General features: G+C 38.5%; 1 protein-coding gene across 4 annotated transcripts in view; it reads left to right on the top strand.

Moving 5' to 3' along the window:
• ARIH1 (ariadne RBR E3 ubiquitin protein ligase 1) overlaps window positions 1-14,360 on the top strand; it is a 116,562-nt gene extending 102,202 nt beyond the window's left edge. For all 4 annotated transcript variants that reach the window (XM_021099102.2, XM_021099101.2, XM_021099103.2 and 1 more), the window contains 4 exons: window positions 1,912-1,969; window positions 7,157-7,417; window positions 9,191-9,303; window positions 10,981-14,360. In XM_021099102.2, coding sequence (XP_020954761.1) covers window positions 1,912-1,969; window positions 7,157-7,417; window positions 9,191-9,303; window positions 10,981-11,065 — 517 coding nt within the window. In that variant the 3' untranslated portion in view covers window positions 11,066-14,360. The remainder of the gene's footprint in view (window positions 1-1,911; window positions 1,970-7,156; window positions 7,418-9,190; window positions 9,304-10,980) is intronic.
• The last annotated feature ends 8,210 nt before the right edge of the window (window positions 14,361-22,570 follow it).

Genomic DNA, 22,570 nt, shown 5'->3' with positions numbered 1-22,570 from the left:
TCATGCTATGCTTTCTTGTTTAAATCTGAAAGTGCCTCAGAATCCTCAAAATTCTGGTTATATAAGTATAGATGGATTCATCTTACTTGCTTTTTTTTTTTTTTTTGTCTTTTGTTGTTGTTGTTGCTATTTCTTGGGCCGCTCCCGAGGCATATGGAGGTTCCCAGGCCAGGAGTTGAATCGGAGCTGCAGCCACCGGCCTACGCCAGAGCCACAGCAACGCGGGATCCGAGCCGCGTCTGCAACCTACACCACAGCTCACGGCAACGCCGGATCGTTTACCCACTGAGCAAGGGCAGGGACCGAACCCGCAACCTCATGGTTCCTAGTCGGATTCGTTAACCACTGCGCCACAACGGGAACTCCCATTACTTGCTTTCTTGGCCTTAAAATTCTTAATGATCTTTGCAGAGTAAAGCCCAGAATGAATTGAGGCTTAAAATATCAAAAGGAAAGCTTTTAAGGCTGTTATCATATAGGTAGAAGAGATATTAACAGTTAGACTATTAGAGGGCAAGGAGAGGCAACCTTTGGGCTAAGTTGAGTAATTTTTGGTTAGGTGAGGATTATAAACCAATCTAGGGAAAAATTAATAAATCTCCTGACTCCAATGAATGTGGTCTGGGTTACTTTTAAAATCTTGAAGGTGAGATCAGTGAGCCATTTCTGAGTACCTGTAGAAAATAGAAAGGTACCAAAGATTGGGAGCAGAGAATGTAATCCCAAATTTCCAAAGTCTCTGATTGACTCTACAAACTGCATATGAACCACATAGTTTTTCTCTTATGTGAAACTTCAGAATCAAATGGTATTTTTTGGATGATGGTTTAGCAAGTGTTTTGTAGATTTTAGCATGGACTGAGAGGTTTGTGGCCTAGGTTATGAATATAGACAGGAACATTCAGGATTAATTGACCATTTCTTGCAGTATTAATAATAGATTTGTGTCTTCCTAGTGGAATGCTTTAAAGGTTTGCTGAAAGGTGTTGTCCTCATCTCTTTTTATTTCACTTAAACTGTATACTGTTTTTCTTGGTTGTATTGATGATTTTCTTATACTAATACAAGAATCTTATATGTATTTTGGGGTAACATCAAAGAGGTATATTGATACATAAATCATTATCCTGATAACTGGAATAATCAATCCAGTTTAACAAGATTTAAATTCAAAATTCCTCCTTTGCTTCTAAAAAGATGACTGTTGGAAGATTCTGAAGACATGAACTCACTAGTTAAGAGCATGAGCCTCAGTTGGCAGATTAAGCTTAATTTCCATCTCTGAACCTCTAGCTTTGTGACTGTAAGTTGGTTATCTTCTCAAAACCTGATGCCTCATCTGTTTGATGAGGATAATAAAAACATATTTGATAAGGTGATTGAGAGGATTAAATGTGATAGGATGGTTAAAATCCTTAGTGAGTGGATGGTATATAGTAAGTTCTCTGTAAACTTCAGCTGCTCCCATAATGTAGGCCTCCAGGAAAGAAAGGGGGGAATATTCAGAGCAAGGGAAGTGCTAGTCTTACATCTTCCCTCTAACCCGACTTCTCTGGATGAATTTTCCCTTGGTCCTCATTTTGTATGTTACTAAGTTTTCAGTGATTTGTGTAAACCGTAATAGCATGCTACTGATTCTCTTTAGTGTATAAAAGTGAAGATAAGCTGAGTAAATAACTGTTTTCTAATGATTATTGGTAAGTTGATTTGAATGGACTACCTCAGGAAGTGGGGAATTGCCTATTGCTAGTAAAGAACTGCTACACTTTTATGGAAAGGATTCAAATACTAGGTGTTTTTTTTGTACCTGTTTATCTGATTATTGGTTCTAGATAAAGCCGGCTAAATTCTCTGATTTGTTCCCTTTTCATTGATTTATGGCTTTATGGAATCCTCTTCACTTATTTCAAGGTACAACTGTAACCGCTATAATGAGGATGATGCAAAGGCAGCAAGAGACGCACAAGAGGTAAGTACATTTATTTTCAGCTAACAGTTGAACAGGAACGTGCATTATAATAGGTTGATTAGGGAATAATTTAGTGGAAGTGTTCAATTCTGAAAGATTTGTTGAAAGGCACTCCAGTAAATTTTGTTTATCTGTGTACATGTAGAAAGGGCATCTTATGTAAAATGTGTATCAAGAGCATTCCTCTTTTATAGGTTTGTCTGCATTTTTTAAATTAATTAAGTCATGTAGAACACTTTCAGGTTTCAGTGGTCTTAGTGTCAAGATTTTCCCTCTCTAGCAGGAACACTGGAGAACAGTATTTGTTAAATGGCACTGCTGCTATTTATATGCAGTCTTACATCTTTTTAATTAATAAATTACCTTGTAGCTCATCAAGAAACACTGATGGTTATAGGTGAACTGATTTAGAATGAACTGTCTCAGGAGGTGGGGATTTCTCTGTTACTGGATAAGGAAATATGCCGCTATTATAGTAGAAGGGATTCAAACACTAGGTGTGGTTATATTCAATAACACTAAGTTCTTAGTGTTAATTCTGTCATAATTACAGAAGCCAGGAATTTAATCATTCCTTATATTCATCTATTTGTATTGAAATCCCCAAGTTGTCCCCCTCCAAAATCTTTTTTTTTGTTCCTTTGCTATTTCTTGGGCCGCTCCCGCGGCATATGGAGGTTCCCAGGCTAGGGGTCAAATCGGAGCTGTAGCCTCTGGCCTAGGCTAGAGCCACAGCAACTTGGGATCCTAGTCTGCAACCTACACCACAGCTCACGGCAACGCCGGATCATCAACCCACTGAGCAAGGGCAGGGACCGAACAACCCACAACCTCATGGTTCCTAGTCAGATTCGTTAACCATTGCGCCACGACGGGAACTCCCCCCCCCCAAATCTTTTTGAGTGATTTGTCTTGCCAGGATACAGTCCAGAAACATAACCTATTTGTTATTGTTTCACTTTTTAAATGTTCCTTTTAAATTTATTTGTAATTTAAATTATCATAAATACAAAGGAATATATTTATGTAACCTGGGCTGTTGTATTTCACACTTTCACAATATTTATGGTCCTCTTAAAGGGGACCCCCCCCAAATTCCATTATTGATTTAATTATATTTATTATAATATTATTTAAATATATTTAAACATAAAACCAGCCATAGGAGTTCCTGTTTTGTCTCAGTGGATTAAAAACCTGACTAGTGGAGTTCCCATTGTGGCTCAGCAGAAATGAATCTGACTAGCATCCATGAGGATGCAGGGTCTATCCCTGGCCTCCTCAGTAGGTTAAGAATCTGGCATTGCTGTGGCTGTGGTGTAGGCCAGCGGCTACAGCTCTGATTTGACCCCTAGCCTGGGAAACTCCATATGCTGTGGTTGTGGCCCTAAAAAGACCAAAAACAGAAAAGAAGAACCTGACCAGTATCCTTGAGGATGTGGGTTTGATCCCTGACTTTGTTCAGTGGGTTAAGGGTCCTGTGTTGTCACAAGGTGCAGCATAGATTGCAGATGCAGCTTGGATCTGGCATTGGTGTGGCTGTGGCGTAGACTGGCAGCTACTTCTGATTCAACCCCCAGCCTGGGAACTTGCATATGTTGAGGTTGTGGCCCTAAAAAGAATGAAGAAATAAAGCCAGCTGTAAACTTTTTTTTTTAACATAGTCAACATATCACAATTATTTATTTGTTTTCTGATTGTTATTATTATTCTGTATGTATAGATGTAATTACGTCTGTTTTAAAATCAAAAATATATCTGAATTATGAGCCTGGTACTATCAGAGTCTCTTTTTTATGGTTCTGCAAATAAAATGACAATTAGGGACAGTAGTTTTCACCCTCTACTAAGATTATTTATTTTTACTTCTAGAGAAACAAAATATTTTAAAGGTAAAAGGGACCTTACAGATCAACTACTAAGGTTTCCTCTTTTAACAAATGAAGAAATTGAGATCTCTGAAACTGTGTCTTTTAAAGTGTTGCATTACCTTCCTCTAAAATTCTTTCCATTCAATAAAAATAAAATCATTGTATTTAATTCAGTTTGCTTTAGGTTAATTAAATCATTTCAATCCGTAGCCCTAAACTTTCATGCAACTCTACAGCCATACCACGAAAACTACAAAACCAGTGAGATTCAAGACTAATTTGATGGATAAGTTGTTTGCTGATTAAATTGCTGTTGATAGATTGTTTTAAGATTGGGTGTTTTAGGGAGTTCCCATTGTGGCGCAGTGGAAATGAATCCAACTAGTAACCGGGGGATGATGGGTTTGATCCGTGGCCTTGCTCAGTCGGTTAAGGATCCAAGTTGCTGTGAGCTGTGGTGTAGGTTGCAGACATGGCTCGATCCTGCATTGCTGTGGCTGTGGTGTAGGCCAGCAGCTGTAGCTCTGATTCATCCCCTAGCCTGGAAACCTCCATATGCCGTGGGTGTGGTCCTATTTAAAAAAAAAAAAGTTCAGGTGTTTTAAATTTAGTGTTACCATACTACTAATCGCTGTGTGGTAACATGCTTCCCACCAGTTTTCAATATCTCAGCTATTGCATCTTCATTCCTGCAGTGCATTAAGTTTAATTTGGTCAGAATTTATTTTTTATTTTTATTTTTTTTTTCTCTTTTTAGGGTCGCACCCTTGGCATATGGAGGTTCCCAGGCTAGGGGTCTAATTGGAGCTGTTGAACCAGCCTACACCAGAGCCACTGCAACACCAGATCCGAGCCGCGTCTGCGACCTACACCACAGCTCACAGCAACGACGGATCCTTAACCCACTGAGGGAGGCCAGGGATTGGCCCCACAACCTCATGGTTCCTAGTCAGATTTGTATCTGCTGTGCCATGGTGGGAACTCCAGAGTTTATTATTGATGAATTCCCTCATCACTTATTATTCTCTTTCTCAATTCTGGTACAGTTAAGATAATTCAGCTTAATGCCAATTTTAGCCATTTCACAAATGTTAAGGGAGTTCCTGTCATGATGCAGCGGAAACAAATCCAACTGGGAACCATGAGGTTGCGAATTAGATCCCTGGCTTCGCTCAGTGGGTTAAGGATCCGTCGTTGCCGTGAGGTGTGGTGTAGGTTGCAGATGTGTCTCGGATCTGGCATTGCTGTGGTGTAGGCTGGTGGCTACAGCTCCGATTCAACCCCTAACCTGGGAACCTCCATATGCTTCCAGTGTGGCCCTTAAAAAAGAAGAAAAAAAAGGAAAAAAACCCATAAATTTAAGACCTGAGAGTATTCTCATAAGTTCATTCGGATGGTCCAGAGTGTTTATGTTGCCTTTAGGTTATTGACAGATTTTTAATATTTAAAAATTCCATGGTCTCTTTAAACCAGATCATTTGGTTCCTCTTTTCCAGTCCCATCTGGTATCAGATTCCAATTTAAGAAACATCAGCCCATGTCATCTTGGTATAAAAAACTTTGCAGTGACAGTCATGCTTTTTCCACCTCCCATTTGGAAAAGATTCTGTGGTTGTATTTCTCTCTCTCTCTCTCTCTTTTTTTTTTTTTTTGTCCTTTTGGGCTGCACCCTCGACATATGGAAGTTCTCAGGCTAGGGGTTGAATCAGAGCTGCACCTGCCGGCCTACACCACAGCCACAACAATGTGGGATCCAAGCTTTGCCTGCAACCTACACCACAGCTCACAGTAATGCCAGATCCTTAACCCACTGATCAAAGCCAGGTATCCAACCTGTGTCCTCATGGATAAATTTTTTTTTTAGTCCATAGAGAAATGTTCTTTTTCTCTTACTCTGCATTGTTTTTCCTAATTACCGTGGTGGTCTTTTCAGTTCTTACTTATCCTGAATAAAGGGTAGTCTATAATATGGCTAACCAAAAAAATCTGTATGGGTTATCCTTGGCCTTACCTGGTTTGCATTTGGGTACTGGTAGAATCCATCCTTTATTGACATCCACAGAAAGTGTGGAGTATTGGGTGTAGCTTCTAGGCCCTTCTAATATCTAGATTGTAGGTGCTAGAATATTTTTCTAGCTCATTTCTGTTGGACTAAACTAGAATCTTTTGATCCTGTGGTGGTACAAGGAAAGATTTCGTACAAGTACCTTTGTTTGTTTTTTTAGTGGGAGCCATACCTCCCATAATGGAGATGCTGTTGCACATCTGTCTAATCTGTTCTTTCTTCACTTCCTCACTTCCATATTCTGGCTTAGTGTTTTCTAGGAGTTGTAGTTCTTAAAAAGTACTAGAAGGTCGACACCCAGTACAGAAGGAATATAGATGGTACTTTGAGTGCCTTGGTAAGGTGTACCTACATTTGTTGTGGAAAGTTGTTGACTTAATATTCTTGTGTGCCACGGTGCTCCCAGTGGTGAACATTTGAGTTTTCTTATCCTCTAGACCAGGAGTCAGTACACTTCTGTGAAAAATTTCAGCTTTGCAGACTATGTAGTCTTTTGTTAGAACCACTCAGTTTTGTCCCTGCTCTCATAATGCTGAATCAGCCGTAGACCTAAAGGAGTAGGTATGGCACTTTTGCAAGTTAACTTTATTTCTAAGTCTAGAAACTATACAGTACCACTGTGTTCTGTGATGTTTCCACCTCCCTCTCCAAATTGAATTAATTCAGGTACCTAGAATTAACCTCAGTTTCAGGAAGTAACAGGGACAGAGAACTTAATAAATGAAACCAGGGAGTTGCAATCAGCAAAAGCCAGAATGTGGAAAATTCTATAAGACAAAATGACTTAGAGTCACATCCAATTTGTGGGTCCTGATTTGAACGAACTATAAATGTTACGAGATACATTTTTATTTTCTACTTTAAAATATGGATGCTACTTGCTTGTTTTATTTATACCGTATTGCATATGGCAGAACAAAGCTATCCAGTAGAATATTATCCAGTGATGACGGAAATGTTCTTCATTACCACTCTTCAGTTTGGTCGCCACTGACCAGAGTATGGCTGTTCAAATACAAGAAACTGAATTTTTTTTTTTTAAATTTAAATAGCCACATGTAACTAATGGCTGCTGTATTAGAAAGTAAAACTATAGGACGTTCAAAACATTAAATAACAAAGGTAACACTTAATGTCTCTTTGTTCCTGATTTTAGCCTGACTTCCTATACTGTTTCATCAGTAGAATGTCAGCCTTTGTGTATATATATTCGATGTAATTATGTGACCTTAATTTTTCTTAATGGGACAGCGATCAAGGGCAGCCCTGCAGAGGTACCTGTTCTACTGTAATCGCTATATGAACCACATGCAGAGTCTACGCTTTGAGCACAAACTCTATGCTCAGGTGAAGCAGAAAATGGAGGAGATGCAGCAGCACAACATGTCCTGGATTGAGGTGCAGTTCCTGAAGAAAGCAGTTGATGTCCTCTGCCAGTGTCGTGCCACACTCATGTACACTTATGTCTTCGCTTTCTACCTCAAAAAGAATAACCAGTCCATTATCTTTGAGGTAGGAATAGTTACTGAGTGGGGGAGAAAACCCACCTGTGTGTCATAGGACTACTAGGTCTTTCAAAGATAAGATATACAGGGTTTTAAAGGTTCCTGTCTGCCCATGTGGATTAAAAGTTTAGTGTTTAGGAGGTCCCATTGTGGCTCAATAGGTTAAGACCTGACTGATATCTGTGAGGATATGGGTTCAATCCCTGGCATTGCTCAGTGAATTAAAGATTCAGCATTGCTGCTGTGTAGGTTGCAGATGTAGCTCAGATCCTGCATTGTTGTGGCTGTCTTGTAGCCTGGCACTTGCAGCTCCATTTCAACCACTAGCCTGGTCACTTCTATATGCTGCAGATGCAGCCCTAAAAAGAAGAAGAAAAAAAGTTTAGAGTTTGGTAGAAGAAATTTAGATTTCTTGCTACAATCTATACTCAAATTGGTATGGTTTAGCCAGCTAGCTTTTAAGTTTGCAGGCTCTTAAATGAGCCTTGATTTTGAAATTTATCACTTTTTAGCTCTGCTGACTTGGAACAAAACACTTAACCTCTTCTATAGATCTGTTTTTAAATGGGGATAGTACTTTTCTAGAAATGTTAAGAGGTCTAAGTGAGACAGTCCCTGTATCATGCTAATATAACATCATAAGCTCTTTCAAAAGTCTTTATGAAAGCAAAATACATGGATGGCATTAGAAGTTAATGCGGTGCTTACCTTTTGTGGAGAGGTAATGACTGAAAGGGGATTTTTAGCAGTAAAGTTTTTTCAAGTAGAGATGCCCATTTAAATTTTTTTAATTTTATTTTTATTTTTTTATTACTCAAATGAATTTATCACATCTGTAGTTGTATAATGATCATCACAATCCAGTTTCACAGGATTTCGCCCCACCTGCCCATTTAAAATTGATGCGTGCAACATTGATGTTGATAGGTGGCTTAGATAGTGACATTGACTAGCAGATGAGAATTTTGATGGGTAAATGTTCAGAATTAGCCATAGTAGTAAAGGATAGCAAAATTTTAATCTTCCATGTAGTATTCTTTTAGAAGTAACTATAAAGTAGATAACCAGGAGTTCCTTAGTGGTGCAGTGGGTTAGGGATCCACCATTGTCACTGCTGTGGCTTGGGTTGCAGCTATGGCATGGGTTTGATCCTTGGCTCAGGAATTTCCACATGCCCTGGCCATGCCCCTCCCCCAAAGATATCCAGTACCGCAAGTCAACTATACTCCAATAAAAATTTTTAAAAATAAAATGAAATAGATAACCACCAAGGACAAGATGCGTAGCATAAGAAACTCAATATTCTGTAATAATCTGTGTGGGAAAAGAATCTGAAAAAGAGTAAATATATGTGTAGTTGAATCATTGTGCTATATACCTAAAAATGACATGATGTTGTAAAGCAGCTATATTCCATTTTTTTAGAAAACAGTAGAATCTAGCTAGATATGAAGAATAATGGATTTCTTTTTTTTCCCTCAAACTTTAGCAAATAGCAGTTTTCAGAACTAGAAGATTCTCAAAAATCTTTTAAATCCTTTTAAATTGTCTTTGATATTCTTCCAGATGCAATGGATAAATCTTTAGTCTTTTAATATTTAAAGAATTTGTTCTGGAAAAGAGAGATCAAATTGTAAGAGGTGAAAGTAATAAAGGGCTTTACAGGTACAGTTAAACACCCACAGAAGTCAGTGGTGAGAGCAGTCTTATCAAGGAATCAGCTAAGATGTCTTTTATTTTTGAAGGCAAAATTTATTACATATTCTTCTTCCTTTTGCAGAATAACCAAGCAGATCTAGAGAATGCCACAGAGGTGCTCTCGGGCTACCTTGAACGAGATATTTCCCAAGACTCTCTGCAGGATATAAAGCAGAAAGTACAAGATAAGTACAGGTGAGGTTTTTTTTTCATTAGTTGTTGAGCAAAAATGTCCACCACTGGTGGTCTGGTATGCCTTAGTGGTGAAGTTAGATTATGGTGAAACTTGTCTTTAGCATATAACTGAGCTGCTGCCATGTTTTCACAGATTGCTTCTGTCCTTTGGGCAGCAAATCCCAGATGATGCTAGTCAAGCATAGGGCAAAAATGAGCTATTTACCCCATTAGCTGATTCTGCATCTTTCATACAACTTTATATAGTTACTGCCCTGAAAGGAAGAAGGAACCCCAAAAGGACAAGTATGAGGGGTGAGATTAGGATTCTTGCCCTAGCATAAAGATCCTGTGAATCATGGGTATTGACAAGTGAGCTACCCAGACTTGTAAAAATCTTTTCAAAGAGGTTTTCTAAGATTTATCTTTTTCTAAGATGCGATTTACTTTGTCCTAGGGATAGGTGATGCTTCAAGATATGCCACCTCTTAAGCTAAGAATACAAAATGTTTGCTTTCTCAACATGGAGCTCTTTCTCCCAAAGCTGTTTCCCGGTGGATACAAATATTTTTTTAATAGTAGTAGAAACTTTTTGGAAATTTTGGAAGGCTTGGAGATTTAGTGCTAAGTAATATTTTCACTTCCCTTAGCCAACTATAGCTACCATGTTGTATTTAATAGTACCTTGAGATTTTACAGATACAGATAGATAACCTTTGAAATTACTTCTTCCTAAAACTGTTTCCTTACCTATAGAATGACATGATTAAATCAGATGATTTCTAAGGCCTTTATTTTATTGCTCTAGAATTAATTCCCAAAACTGGTAACTGACTTTTGAAAAATATCTTTTTAAAATTAGAAATATTCAGGAGTTCCCGTCGTGGCTTAGTGGTTAACGAATCCGACTAGGAACAGTGAGGTTGCGGGTTCCATCCCTAGCCTTGCTCAGTGGGTTAAGGATCTGGCGTTGCTGTGAGCTGTGGTGTAGGTTGCAGACGCGGCTCGGATCCCAGGTTGCTGTGGCTGTGGTATAGGCTGACAGCTATAGCTCCGATTCGACCCCTAGCCTGGGAACCTCCATATTCCGCAGGAGCAGCCCTAGAAAAGGCAAAAAGACAAAAGTAAATAAGTAAATAAAATTAGACATATTCATATCTTTATATCTAGACCTGAAAATGTGCCTATTAAAAACAAGTGTGACGTTCCCTCTGTGGCACAGTGGGATCAGCAGCGTGTCTGCAGCTTTGGGATACAGGTTCGATCCCTGGCTCAATACAGTAGGTTACAAGCTCTGGCATTGCCAGTGCTCTGCTGTAGGTCACAACTGCGGCTTGGATCTGATCCCTGGCCCAAGAACTCCATATGTCACAGGGCAGCCAAAAAAAAGTATTTGTGGGGTTCCTGCTGTAGCACAGTGGGTTAAGGAGTTTGCATTGTCTCTGCAATGCTGTTGGTTCAATCCCCAGCCTGGTGCAGTGGGTTAAGGATCTGACATTGCCACAGTTGGGGCATAGGTTTCAGATTTGATCCCCTGGCCTCTGAACCGATATGCCGTGGATGTGGCCAAAGAATAAATAAAAATACATGTTTGGTTCCAAGTCTGGGTATACTGTAGGGAACCTTAAGAAGATAAGTAAACGCCTCTTTTTAAAAAATTATTGGAGGCTGACAAGTTTTTTTTCTCTTTGATTACAGATACTGTGAGAGTCGACGAAGGGTTTTGTTACAGCATGTGCATGAAGGCTATGAAAAAGATCTGTGGGAGTACATTGAGGACTGAGAAATGGCCCTGCATAAAATGAACTCTGAAAACTTTACCATCTAGAGTGCTCATGCAATTAAAACAAACAAAACAAAGCAAACACAAACAAGGAGGCACTAAGCCTATTCTGACACCGCTGGTCTGTAGTACCAGAATTCTGTTTTGTTAACGGAAAGTTAAAGTAAATTATATTGTAATAATAAAAAAAAGGTAGATAAACCATTGTACAACAGTATTCTAGGCCGCCAACAAAAGTGTGACAGACACACTAAAAGCCCTCCAACTTTAACTTGTAACGTAGCTTCATTCTCAAAGCTGACTCTTCTTTTTCTTTTTCTTTTTCCTGAGTGTAGTACAGTTAAAATTTAAAACAGCTCCTTGACACTGCTTTTCATGTCCAAACCAGCCATTTTGTTGTACTTTGGTAAAGGACCTCTTCCCCTTCCTCCCTACACATACAAATACACCCACACACACAGACTGTCTCTCTCTCATACCCCAGGGTCATGAGTGAATGATGATTAGTTCCTTGTAAAGAAAATTCTTGGGTTGGGGAAGAGGGTAGACAGAAAGAGGAATTAAACAAACAAAAAAAAACCACAAAAAAACTTTGTATATGACTTTTAAAACAAGAGGACAACACAGTATTTTTCAAAATTGTATATAGCGCATATGCATGGACAAAGCAAGCGTGGCACGTGTTTGCATAATGTTTAATTACAAAAATATTTATTCTTTAAAAATCTTCAAGATTATGTCTATTTGCTGTGCATTTTTCTTTCAGTTTGCTTTTTCTTTCCAGGGTTGAGGGTTGGGATAAAAGGCGTGTTGGTTTAGCACCTCTGGAAGACCTAACTAGAGCTCTTTGAGTTCCCTTTCCTGAGATTACTTTGCCCTCTCGAGTTTCGATGTGTCTGTTGCTAGGCATGGTGTCATGCCCTGAATTCCCAGCTCCTGGTCGGGGACAGACAGGGGCATCAAGTTCTAACTAAATGCCGTGGCCTGATAAGGGTTGCAACAGGGAGCTTTGTTGCTGCAATTCCAGAAGGACGCTGTCCCTAACCTCATCCCTCTCCATGGCTTCATGCATCTATATAAGCCTTTGTGTGTCCATGTCATACACACAGCTGAAGGCTTCCTAGGCTTCCTATCACATCCAGAGGAAACATTTCAAAAAATTTTTTCCCCTTGATTGCTGCTTTGAGCCTTTTAAGATTTTAATTATGGCTCTTCTCTTACCCCTTCTTTACGTTAGGTGTCAAATAGAATGTTTTTGCTTTAAATATAAATAAATAGCCATTCACTTAGTTTCAGGTTGTGAATTACAAATGGCAGATACTGAAATTGCTTGTGTGTGTTGCTGTGGGTTCAGTTTGAAGGTAAACACCCCCAGAACTTGATATTCCCATCTAGTGCATTTAAATAGAAATCACTGAGTTTGCTTCTTTTCTATTGTCAGCAGATAGGAGAATTAATAATGCATTTTAGCTGTGATGTCCATTTTTATGAAATTTCTACTAAGAGCTATGTTAAAAGTAAAGGATGGTGGTGGTTTTATTAACTACATATCTGTTTAGGCCATTCTGGCTGTGGTATTTTTCAACAGGTCATTGTCCCTAAATCTGTCAGTTTTATACAGGAGCACAGAGTGAACTAGGCAACTAGATTAAGAGGTCTCAGTACTAAATACCAATTTTGGCTGAAGGACCTCTTTGTCTTCCAAAATGTGCCTAGGGAGTGTTTACCGTTTGTGAGGCAGCTTTGCCTGCTCTTGCATTGTACATCTTACTACTCCATTGGGAAGTAGGTTCACTTTCCTCTGGCCATTTGCCTAAGTTAGGCTTTGCTAAATCAACCCTACTTTTCCTTTTAGAAAGGTGGTTACATGAGATGTACTTGCAACTGTTCTTTTCCCATCAAAAATCAGTGAATATTTGCAGAGTATATTATGCTGCTTCCTTAAATCACTTGTTGCTTTAGGATCAACATTACCTGTACCTTTTATTCTCCCCTTCCTTGCCACCTCAGGTGCAAATCTGAACTCACTGTCTGCTCTCACATTCTCTTCTCCTTTCCTTTCCCTGTCATCCATTTGACTTTATTTTAAATGACTGCATCAATCTTAAAAGACAATTATCAAAACTAAGGAATTTTTTTTTAAGAAAGTTTGAGTAAGTCCTTCCCCTCATAACTTCAAAAAGCAGCCAGAGTTGCTATCTAGATTTATGTGGTTCCCTTAAAATGTTTTGTGTATGTGTGGTGTTTTAAAAAATCTTACCAGTTAATTGCAGTATGTAGGTTTGAGTGTCATAAATCCTCTTTACATGGTCCCCTTAAAACAAGTATCCACAACCAATGTGTGCAGTTCATAATATCAGCCCCCACCCATGGAAGAACAGTGCTTTTTAGAGCTGCTTTGTAGTTCCAGTGTTGGCATATTACCTGAGGGTATTGCAACTGTGGGTGCATTCTCTAATTTGTATGGGTAAAGGTGAACTGGCCTTTAGAACTTCCAAGCTTTTACCTGCTATCTCCATATTTGATAGAATTCCCAGAGTTAATTTCTTTCAATGTTAGTAACTTCAGTGGCCCCAGCTGGGATAGGCAAGCCATATTGTATGACAGCTTCCCTATTTCACCTACCTTAGTCTTTCTGTCAGAGGGCTCTATTCATGGTCAGCACCAGGGTCTCCCTGTCTTCTTGAGGGCAATTCTATTGTCTTCTGAAAAGTGCATGCTTCATTTGAACAATTTATTGAGCAGTAGATGGATTTTAAGTGATTTACGATATAATGTTGATCCAAAGCGCAGGATACCACAGTGGTAAAATTGAGTAGCATATAGTATCATCAGACTCTAAATTCTGTGTAATCTGCTGCAACCCAGTTTGTATGTGTTTTATGTGTGTTTAAATAAATATATTAAATACACATGTCTATACATACACACATATATAATAGATCCCAAACTGACTAACTTGATTTGAAATGGTTGAATCTGCAGTGTAACATGTGGTTCAACCATGATTAGGAGCTGAAATTTAGAATGAGAGAGAAAAGGACTTGATATAACAAAATCTTTTAGCTACAAATCCCGGTATAGAGCACTTGGGGGATGGGAGGGGGCGGGTTGGTGAGACAATCAGATTGGTAAATTGATTAAATGCTCCTAACCCTGTAATTTTGTGCATAGAGCACCCTGTGCTATGGAAATAACTGTTCTTAGATTTTCATTGTAACTGGACTGTTCAGGTTGCCCAGAGGGAAAGAACATTCCTAATTCTAATAAAATAAACTTTTATTTTGTTATTCCATTAGTTACTTATGTTTATTTTTATAGTTTAAAAAAAAAAAAGAAAAGACATTGGTGGCCTAACAGTCGCCTGTATTATGTGCCTTATTCACTGTTCCTACTTAACATAAAATGTCAAGATTTGGTTCAGTTTCTTTGCAGGGAACTGTGAATGAGACTTCCCAACAATTAATTTGGTTAATGAAGCCTTCAGAGCATTTTCTGGAAGCTTTCCCATTTCTGTGTCTTGAAAATTGAGTTTAGATTGCTCGTTGTGTTGTAACAGTGATAGTAGATGCTCAGTAGGTCTTTGTTAATTTTTAAAGATAAAATATTTGAAAAGTCATTATCAACCTTAAACTCCTGTCACATTTCTTCCATTTAGCTTGGTCTTAGAAGCTGATATCTCCCACAAGGGTGGAGGGAGAATTGTCTTAAAGAAGGTCCCCAAAGTTGAGATCTTTGTCATGGATATTCTAGTCAAGCCTAGATTATAGGACAATTTAATTTGGTCTTGTTTGGATCTATAATTATGAAAGTTCATTTATTACTCATATCTTCAAAGCACTTTAACTTGTATTGTCTAAAGCAAGTGGAAATAGTAATTGCTCTTTTAAAAAAAGAAGTCTCAAGTAACTTGCCCAAGATTTCACAATTTCTTCTGAGACTTAAGCTTTCTTCTTTTGATCAACATCATACTACCTCTTTGTATCATATTTTCTTAGTATGGTCTCAGAATGATCTAGCATTCAGTACCAGGAAACATGGTTCTTATCTATAGTGTTGTACTTTAAAACTGTATCAAAGACTATAAACACCTGTCACTGCTACTGTTAGAGGAATACTGTATACTATTTCTACTCATTAATTTGCTGTTACAGAGTTTGCAGCTAATGTAGCTCTGTTTTGCCTCATCAAAGAAATTAGTGATGGATAGAAGAATAGCTCTCTCCATCTTGGTGACTGGGACAGTATCATGAGAAGACTATCACATGTGATAGTTGAGAGTAAATGGTTCAGTATCATTTGGATAAATAGCGGCCAAGTAATTTGCAGTTGCTGGTCTAGTTATTTGTTCTAATGAACTTGCAGTGTAAAGAATTTTGGATAATTTATTGGAACTTGTTACGGAATTTGTTTTATAACAAAATGCACAGAACAGCCACTATACATTTGTTTCTCAGCATTTTTCCTTGGAACTGGATGACCCATGGGACTTTTAGAAGATAAGCAGTGAGCACTGGGGGAAAATCTTGGCTCCTGCAGAAACAGGAAAAAGTATGGATGCCTTCATACTTTTTCAGCTTTCTTTGGGGATAAGGTTGGTGTATTTCTGGTTCATTTTAAGGAATTTGTTTCTCCACTTATCACCCAAGATGAAATTCTCAGAAATCCCCAACTGGAAATAATCAAATAGTACTTGCTGTAGGAGTAAAGAACTAAGGTTAATCTGTCTCTAAGCAGTAGCAGTAGTGGGGAAAATAATATGAGATTCTTTTGAAAAGCAGTTTTCAGACTCTAATTAAACTATATATATGCTTGTTTAGGGCCATTTTCAGAGTAGGAGCCAATTAGTATATAAATCAATCACCCATTGGTATGTAGCAGCTATAACAATTCCAAAAGCAGAATTTATTACCACAGTAACCCAGGAGTTTCGAGTAGTAACAGGAGTCTCAAACTCAGATGTCTCTAAGAATCAGGTAAACATTTTAATAGACCAGCCTGGGTTCTGAGAGGATCCTGTGAAATAAACTTTATGTGAATTCTTTCAGTCTTGAAATGTTGATCATTAACAAAATATTTTAAAATGTGGGTCGAAGAAAAACAGCACATGGGCCATATCATTTTCTAACACTAACTTGTATTGGGTGTCGCCTTAATGCCCTGTCCATCTTACACATTGAAATCTCTGAGAAATTTCATAAGGACAAAGCCAAAAAAACTCTTCCTGAGTCCACTCCATAGAAATTATGATTTAATTGCTTTGGATTGTGTCCTGAGCATCAGTAATTTTTAAAAAGCCTTGTCTTCAAGGCAAAAGCCCAACTCTGATGATTATGCAGTGCAGTTTGAGACCTGCAGGCAAGGTTAAGACTACTGATCTAGATACTTGTGTGTTTAAAGAGGAGGATAGCTGAGCACTCTAGGTCATAAGGGACAATCGGATATGTGGCAAATTCACAAGCTCAGGAAAGGGCCACAAGAGGCCCTAGCTGAGTGGGTTTTGTAGAATGGTGCCTCCTAAGGGTCTAATGTGAAGTGTTCAACTTAGTTTTTTGGTAAGTGTTCCACCCTGGAGAAAATTAAATTCACAAAACTAGAAAAACTGTGAAACTGACAACCTGAGTATATTATTCACATCAACTGGCAATATATTTTCTTAGCTAGGGCGAGAACCCTATCTGGAAGTAAATTGATAGAGAGTCTGAGCAGAGATCATTGAATTGAGAGGTTAAGCTATGTCAAGTCAATGCACAATCACTTAAATTCAGAGCACCTGAAAGTCATGTTTCTTGGTATTAACTTTCATTACTTTGATGATTTTTTTATGTTAGAGAGGATCTTCCTGTTCTCATTCCCAATGTGGTTGGAATGGTAGAGAGAATATTAATATTTCTCAGCCATAGTTTTTCCCTTCTGTAAAGTGAGGATACTAATAGGAACTGTAGTTTGTTGAGTGGTTCTTGCCAGATGCCTTACTTATGTTATTTGTATTTTCTAAGAAGCCCTAAGACAAAGTAGGCATTACTCTCTTATTTTATAAATGAGAAATATAGGTGTATAGACTTTTAATTCAAAATTTACAGTTTATGGCAGAATCATGCTTGCTTGTCTGATTCCATGTGTTCATTCCATCATGTTACATTTTCTTTTATAGGACTATTGTGAGGATTAAAAAAAATAATGGGAAAACAAAGATTTGTTATAAATGATGAGCATACTAGTACTAACTTAAGCCAAAAACAAGGATGCATAGCTATCTCATAGACTCCCAAAGGCAGGCTGAGATTGAATCCAGAATCTGGAAAGCCGTTTTGGACTCAAACTGGCATTGTCTGCTGTCTGTACATCCACATCATTCTAATGGCTTCTGCTGTTCCTCTAAGCTACTTTTACAACTTAACAACTGTTCCAGACATGTGCAGCCAGAGTCAGACAGCCATGGGACAGGGTTGTTTGCACAGATGTGGCTTTTGGGGGCTTACCCCTGAGGATTGGGAGGTGGATCTTGGAGATCATGTTTGTCTGACTGTATGTAGGTCACAGGTATCTTTGACAATACCAAAATGCCCTGAAAGTTTTCTTTTTTAAATAAATGTAAAGAATTAGTATATAATAGATAATTATGGACTAATTTGTGTAGTGTTTACTAAATGTTTCCTGTCCATTTATTTTAAACTCAAAATCCCATTAGACAGTTACCACCTCCATTTTATAAATAAGGAAATAGCTCAAATAAGGTCATTTTTTGAGGTCTTCCTTTTGTAAGTGGCAGAATGAAGATTCAAACCTAAGTTCCTTCAGTCAGCACTCATGGTGTTGGGCACTCTTCTAGATGCTGGAGGAACAGCAGTCAACAAAGGGGTCTGAAGCACAACCCTGATTCTACATAGAGACCAGTGTGTTGCCTAAGGTCACCCAGCCAGTTAGTGGCAGATCTGCAGGCACATTTTGATTACTACATTATATTTTCATCACACTAGCTGCTGTTCAAACAACCTTATTAAAAGTATCTGTTGAAATGATACAGCCTGATTAGAGGACTCTCAGCCTTAAGAGACTCAGTGACCAGTTCTTTGACTCTTTTCTGTACAAAACATGTCTCTTTCTGCTGTTGACCTCAGATACTCTAAGAAGGACCCAAAGTATGCCTTTTTCTCCCTCATATTTCAGAGCCACAGTAGTATATTAATGAGTTTAGAAGCAAGCCTCATATTTCCAAGCCATTCTTATTTTGAGCCGATGATGTGACTTTGTATGCACAAGGTAACATTTCCAGATGTACTGTCCTTATTTAGCATCTGTATAACCCTCCTCACTGACTCCATCTATATAAAATTTGGATATTTGCTTTTCAAGTTGCACGCTTTTTTTTTTTTTTTTTTTTTTTGCCATCTGACTGACCACCACATCAGTGACCTGAGCCGCTGCAGTGAAAATGCTGGATTCTTAACCCACTGAGCCACCAGGGAACTCCTCAATCTGCGTGCTTTCTGTCATGGAGTATTCAAGTTCCTTTCAGGGTGGGAATTTGGAAGGTATGAGTAACTATAGTAGATAGCTAATTCTCCAGAAGGCTCTTTAGAATGAAAACTTGCTTCTGTAAATTTTATTTTTGCTTTTTTAGGGCCATACCTGCGGCATGTGGAGGTTCCGAGGCTAGGGGTCAAATCGCGGCTACAGCTGCGGGCCTACACCACAGCCACAGCAACAAGGGACCTGAGCTGTGTCTGTGACCTACATGACAGCTCGTGGCAACGCCAGAACCTTAACCTACTGAGCGAGGCCAGGAATCGAACCTGCATCCTCATGAATACCAGTTGGGTTCATTAACCATTGAGCCATGACAGGAACTCCGCTTCTAAAGATTTTAGATTTTCTTCTGATGGTTAAAATTGGTTTCTATGTGCAAAACGACAAAGTCGTGCCCTAGAAACCACTTCAGTGCATGTTAAATGGCAATTTCTTAGAATCGTGAATCAGGGCAGTCAGGATCTGGTTCTCTGGAATCAACCGGCAAAGCTGGGATTCCTAAGGAGTGAGCAAACACACACAGTCCTAAGTTTTCTAAGGGACCCTATCCAAAAACATCACTACTTACTAAATTGTCCAACTTCCTCTTGCAGGGAGACTCCCTGTGTGTACTCTGACCTCTGTAGGTCACATCCTTTTTTCATAGTAAGTGCAGCATAAAATGATAACCAGATTTTATGGAGCACTTCATGTGGGCCTGTGTGGGCAGTAGACATTCTTAATGGAATGCTCTAAAATTGTAAGTTCTTGCACCTACTCTCAAGTCATTTATAACCTAATTGCTGGTCTTCCTGGTATGAACAAAATTGTTGCTTGTTAATAAATTCCTACCATATGACCCTGACTTGTGGTTCATTTCTATATAACTAGGGCAAATACTGAAGAGTTTTCTGACAAAGGAGAAAGCATGAGCAGTGTCTACTTGATTTGGATAGGAAATAGTATGTATCCAAAAATCCTGTGACTAGCTTACACGTCACAGCAACAAATACCAGAGAATGAGTTTAATGAAGAGTAATAGTGTTGTTGTACTTGCTTTTGAAGAATTAAATTTTACTCCATTAATTCTTGACTATCTTTCAATAGAGTAAATTAAGTCTTTTACAAACTATTCATGTTAAAATCACATTAGTACAGGAGTTCCCTTGGTGCAGCGAGTTAAGGATCTAGCATTGTCATTGCAGCAGCCTGGGTCATTGCTGTGGCACAGATTTGATCCCTGGCCTGGGAACTACTGCATGCTCTAGGCGCAGCCAGAAAACAAAACAAAAAGCACATTAGTGCAAGTCAGTGCTTTACAGTGGTCAGTGGTTGCCCTCTAATCAATGGAAATAAACTATTGGTTCCACAGAATTGCTTCACAGGTTCCAAATGCTACTTTTTAGGGATACCAGATTGTGTGCCCTTTAAGATAAATCCTATAGTCAAGAGCCTAGCCCTAATCAGATTAAAGCCCAAAGATGACACTTAGGAGAACAGAATAGGTCAGTAAAGGGTTGGGGACAGATGCTTCTACTAGAATAGGTATCCTCTACTCACCTTTAAGTTGATAGAAATCAAAAATTGCACCCATCTTAAGTGTTCAGATTGATGTTTCAACAATTGTACATGTTGTGAGATAATGCAAAAGAAGCTATAGAACATTACTATTAATCCAGAAAGTTCTCTTGTGCATCTTTCAAATTATCCCTGCTCCCTTCCCTACTCCAAAGATCATTTGTGATCTCCCTAAAGATTTATCTTGCCTACCTTTGGACTTATATAATTAGAATTATATAACATGAACTCTTGCATCTGGCTTCTTTCACTTACAATACTTTAACGACTCATCCATATTGTATGTATCAGTAAATTATTCTTTATTTCTGAGTAGTATTTGATGTATATATATACATAAATATATACATATACCACAGGTTTTTTTAATCCATTCTCCTACTGATTAGACTTCAAGGTTTTAATTGGGGCAATTATGAATAAGGCTGCTATGTATATTCTTAAGTCTTTGTTTTGTGGATATGTGTTTTCATTTTTTTTGGATAAATACCTAAGAATAGAAAATTGCTGAGTTATGTGATAACTTTTTAAGAAACTGGCTTCATGTTTTCTAAAGTTGTTTACCATTTTGTACTCTCATCAGTGGTGTATGAGAGTTCCAGTTGCTTCATATCTTTGTCAACATTTACTGTAGTCAGTGTTTTTTATATTGGCCATTTTATTGGGTATGAAATAACTATAATTTTAATTTACGTTTCCCTGATGATTAATGGTGTTGTGCACTTTTCATATGCTTATTTTAATCTTTTATGAAATATCTTTTGTGTCTTTTCCAATTTTAAAATTGAATTATCTTTTTATTATGGTTATTGTGTGTATTCTGGATACAAGTCCTTTGGTGGGTATATATGCTGTGATTTTTTTTTATAGGCTCTGATTTGTCTGTTCACTTTCTTACTGGGATATTTTGATGAGCAGAAATTTTTGTTTTGATAAAGACCACTTTATCAAGTTTTTTGTTTATGATTTTAGACCCCAAGCTCACAAAAAACACATTTTCTTCTAGAAGTTTTATGGTTTGGGGTTTTATGTTTATGATTGATCATAAATAGTCTTGATCCATCTCACTGGTTTTAGGTTTTTCATCTATGGTTTGGAGTTTTTGGAGTTTTATATCTAGGTATATGATGCACCTCAAATTAATTATTTGCATAGAACGAGTTTTATTTCAACATGGATATTCAGTTGTTGCAGCAACATTTGTTTAAAAATAATCTCCTGGATATCCCCCTGTGGCTCACTGGGTTCAGAATCTTACTGGAGTGGCCCGGGTGGCTATAGAGGTGCAGGTTCAATCCTTAGCACAGTGAGTTATGGAATCCAGTGTTGCCACAGCTATGGCAGTCGATCCCTGGCCCGGGAACTTCCATATGCTGTGGGTACAGTCATTTAAAAACATGATTTTTTTGGAGTTCCTGTCATGGCTCAGTGGAAAAGAATCTGACTAGCATCCATGAGGACGCAGGTTCGATCCCTAGCCTTTCTCAGTAGGTTAAGGATTCAGTGTTGCTGTGAGCTGTGGGAACCCCTAACCTGGGAACCTCCATATGCTGTGGGTGCAGCCCTAAAAAGACAAAAAAAATTTTTTCCTTCTCCCATTAGATTGACTTGGCATCTTGGTTGAAAATCATTTGACAGGAGTTCCCGTTGAGGCACAGTGGTTAACGAATCCGACTAGGAACCATGAGGTTGCGGGTTCGATCCCTGGCCTTGCTCAGTGGGTTAAGGATTTGGCGTTGCCATGTGCTGTGGTGTAGGTTGCAGGTGCGTCTCGGATCTGGCATTGCTGTGGTGTAGGCTGGGGGCTACAGCTCCGATTAGATCCCTAGCTGGGAACCTCCATATGCCAAGGGAGTGGCCCTAGAAAAGGCAAAAAGACAAAAAAAAAAAAAAAAGAAAGAAAATCATTTGACAATATGTGTGTGTAATTTCCCCACAGAATACTCCATTCCCCACAATACTTAATTGTTATTGCTTTTAGTATTTTCCAACAATTCTGTGGTTTCATCCGGTATATCTGAAGAACTTTTAGCATTTCTTCAACTGCAGTTTTTCAAGAGATGAATTCTCCCAGCATAATTACCGGTCAGATAATATTTTTATTTTCCTTTTTGAGAGATATTTTAGTTGCATATACAATTCTGTTTTAGAGTTCCTGCTTTGGTGCAGTGGGTTAAGGATCTTGCTGCAGCGGTGGCTCAGATTCAGTCTCTGGCCTGGGAACTTCCATATGTCACAGGTGTGGCCCTAAAAAAAAAAAAAAAAAAGAAGCAGAGGCAGGTGTTCCCTTGTGGCACAGTGGGTTAAGAATCCAACGTCACTGCAGGCTCCAGTTGCTGCTGTGGCACAGATTTGATCTCTGGCCTAGGAATTTCTGTATGCCATGGGTGTGGCCACAATAAATATATAAATATAAGG

Source organism: Sus scrofa, chromosome 7, assembly GCF_054392235.1.
Source record: "Sus scrofa isolate SSC_HxYL_T2T_F1_AM1 chromosome 7, Sscrofa_HxYL_maternal_Yorkshire_Landrace_v2.0, whole genome shotgun sequence".
Classification (NCBI taxonomy): domain Eukaryota; kingdom Metazoa; phylum Chordata; class Mammalia; order Artiodactyla; family Suidae; genus Sus; species Sus scrofa.
Note: the sequence above shows the minus strand (reverse complement) of the source record. Positions and strands in the feature narration are given on the sequence as shown.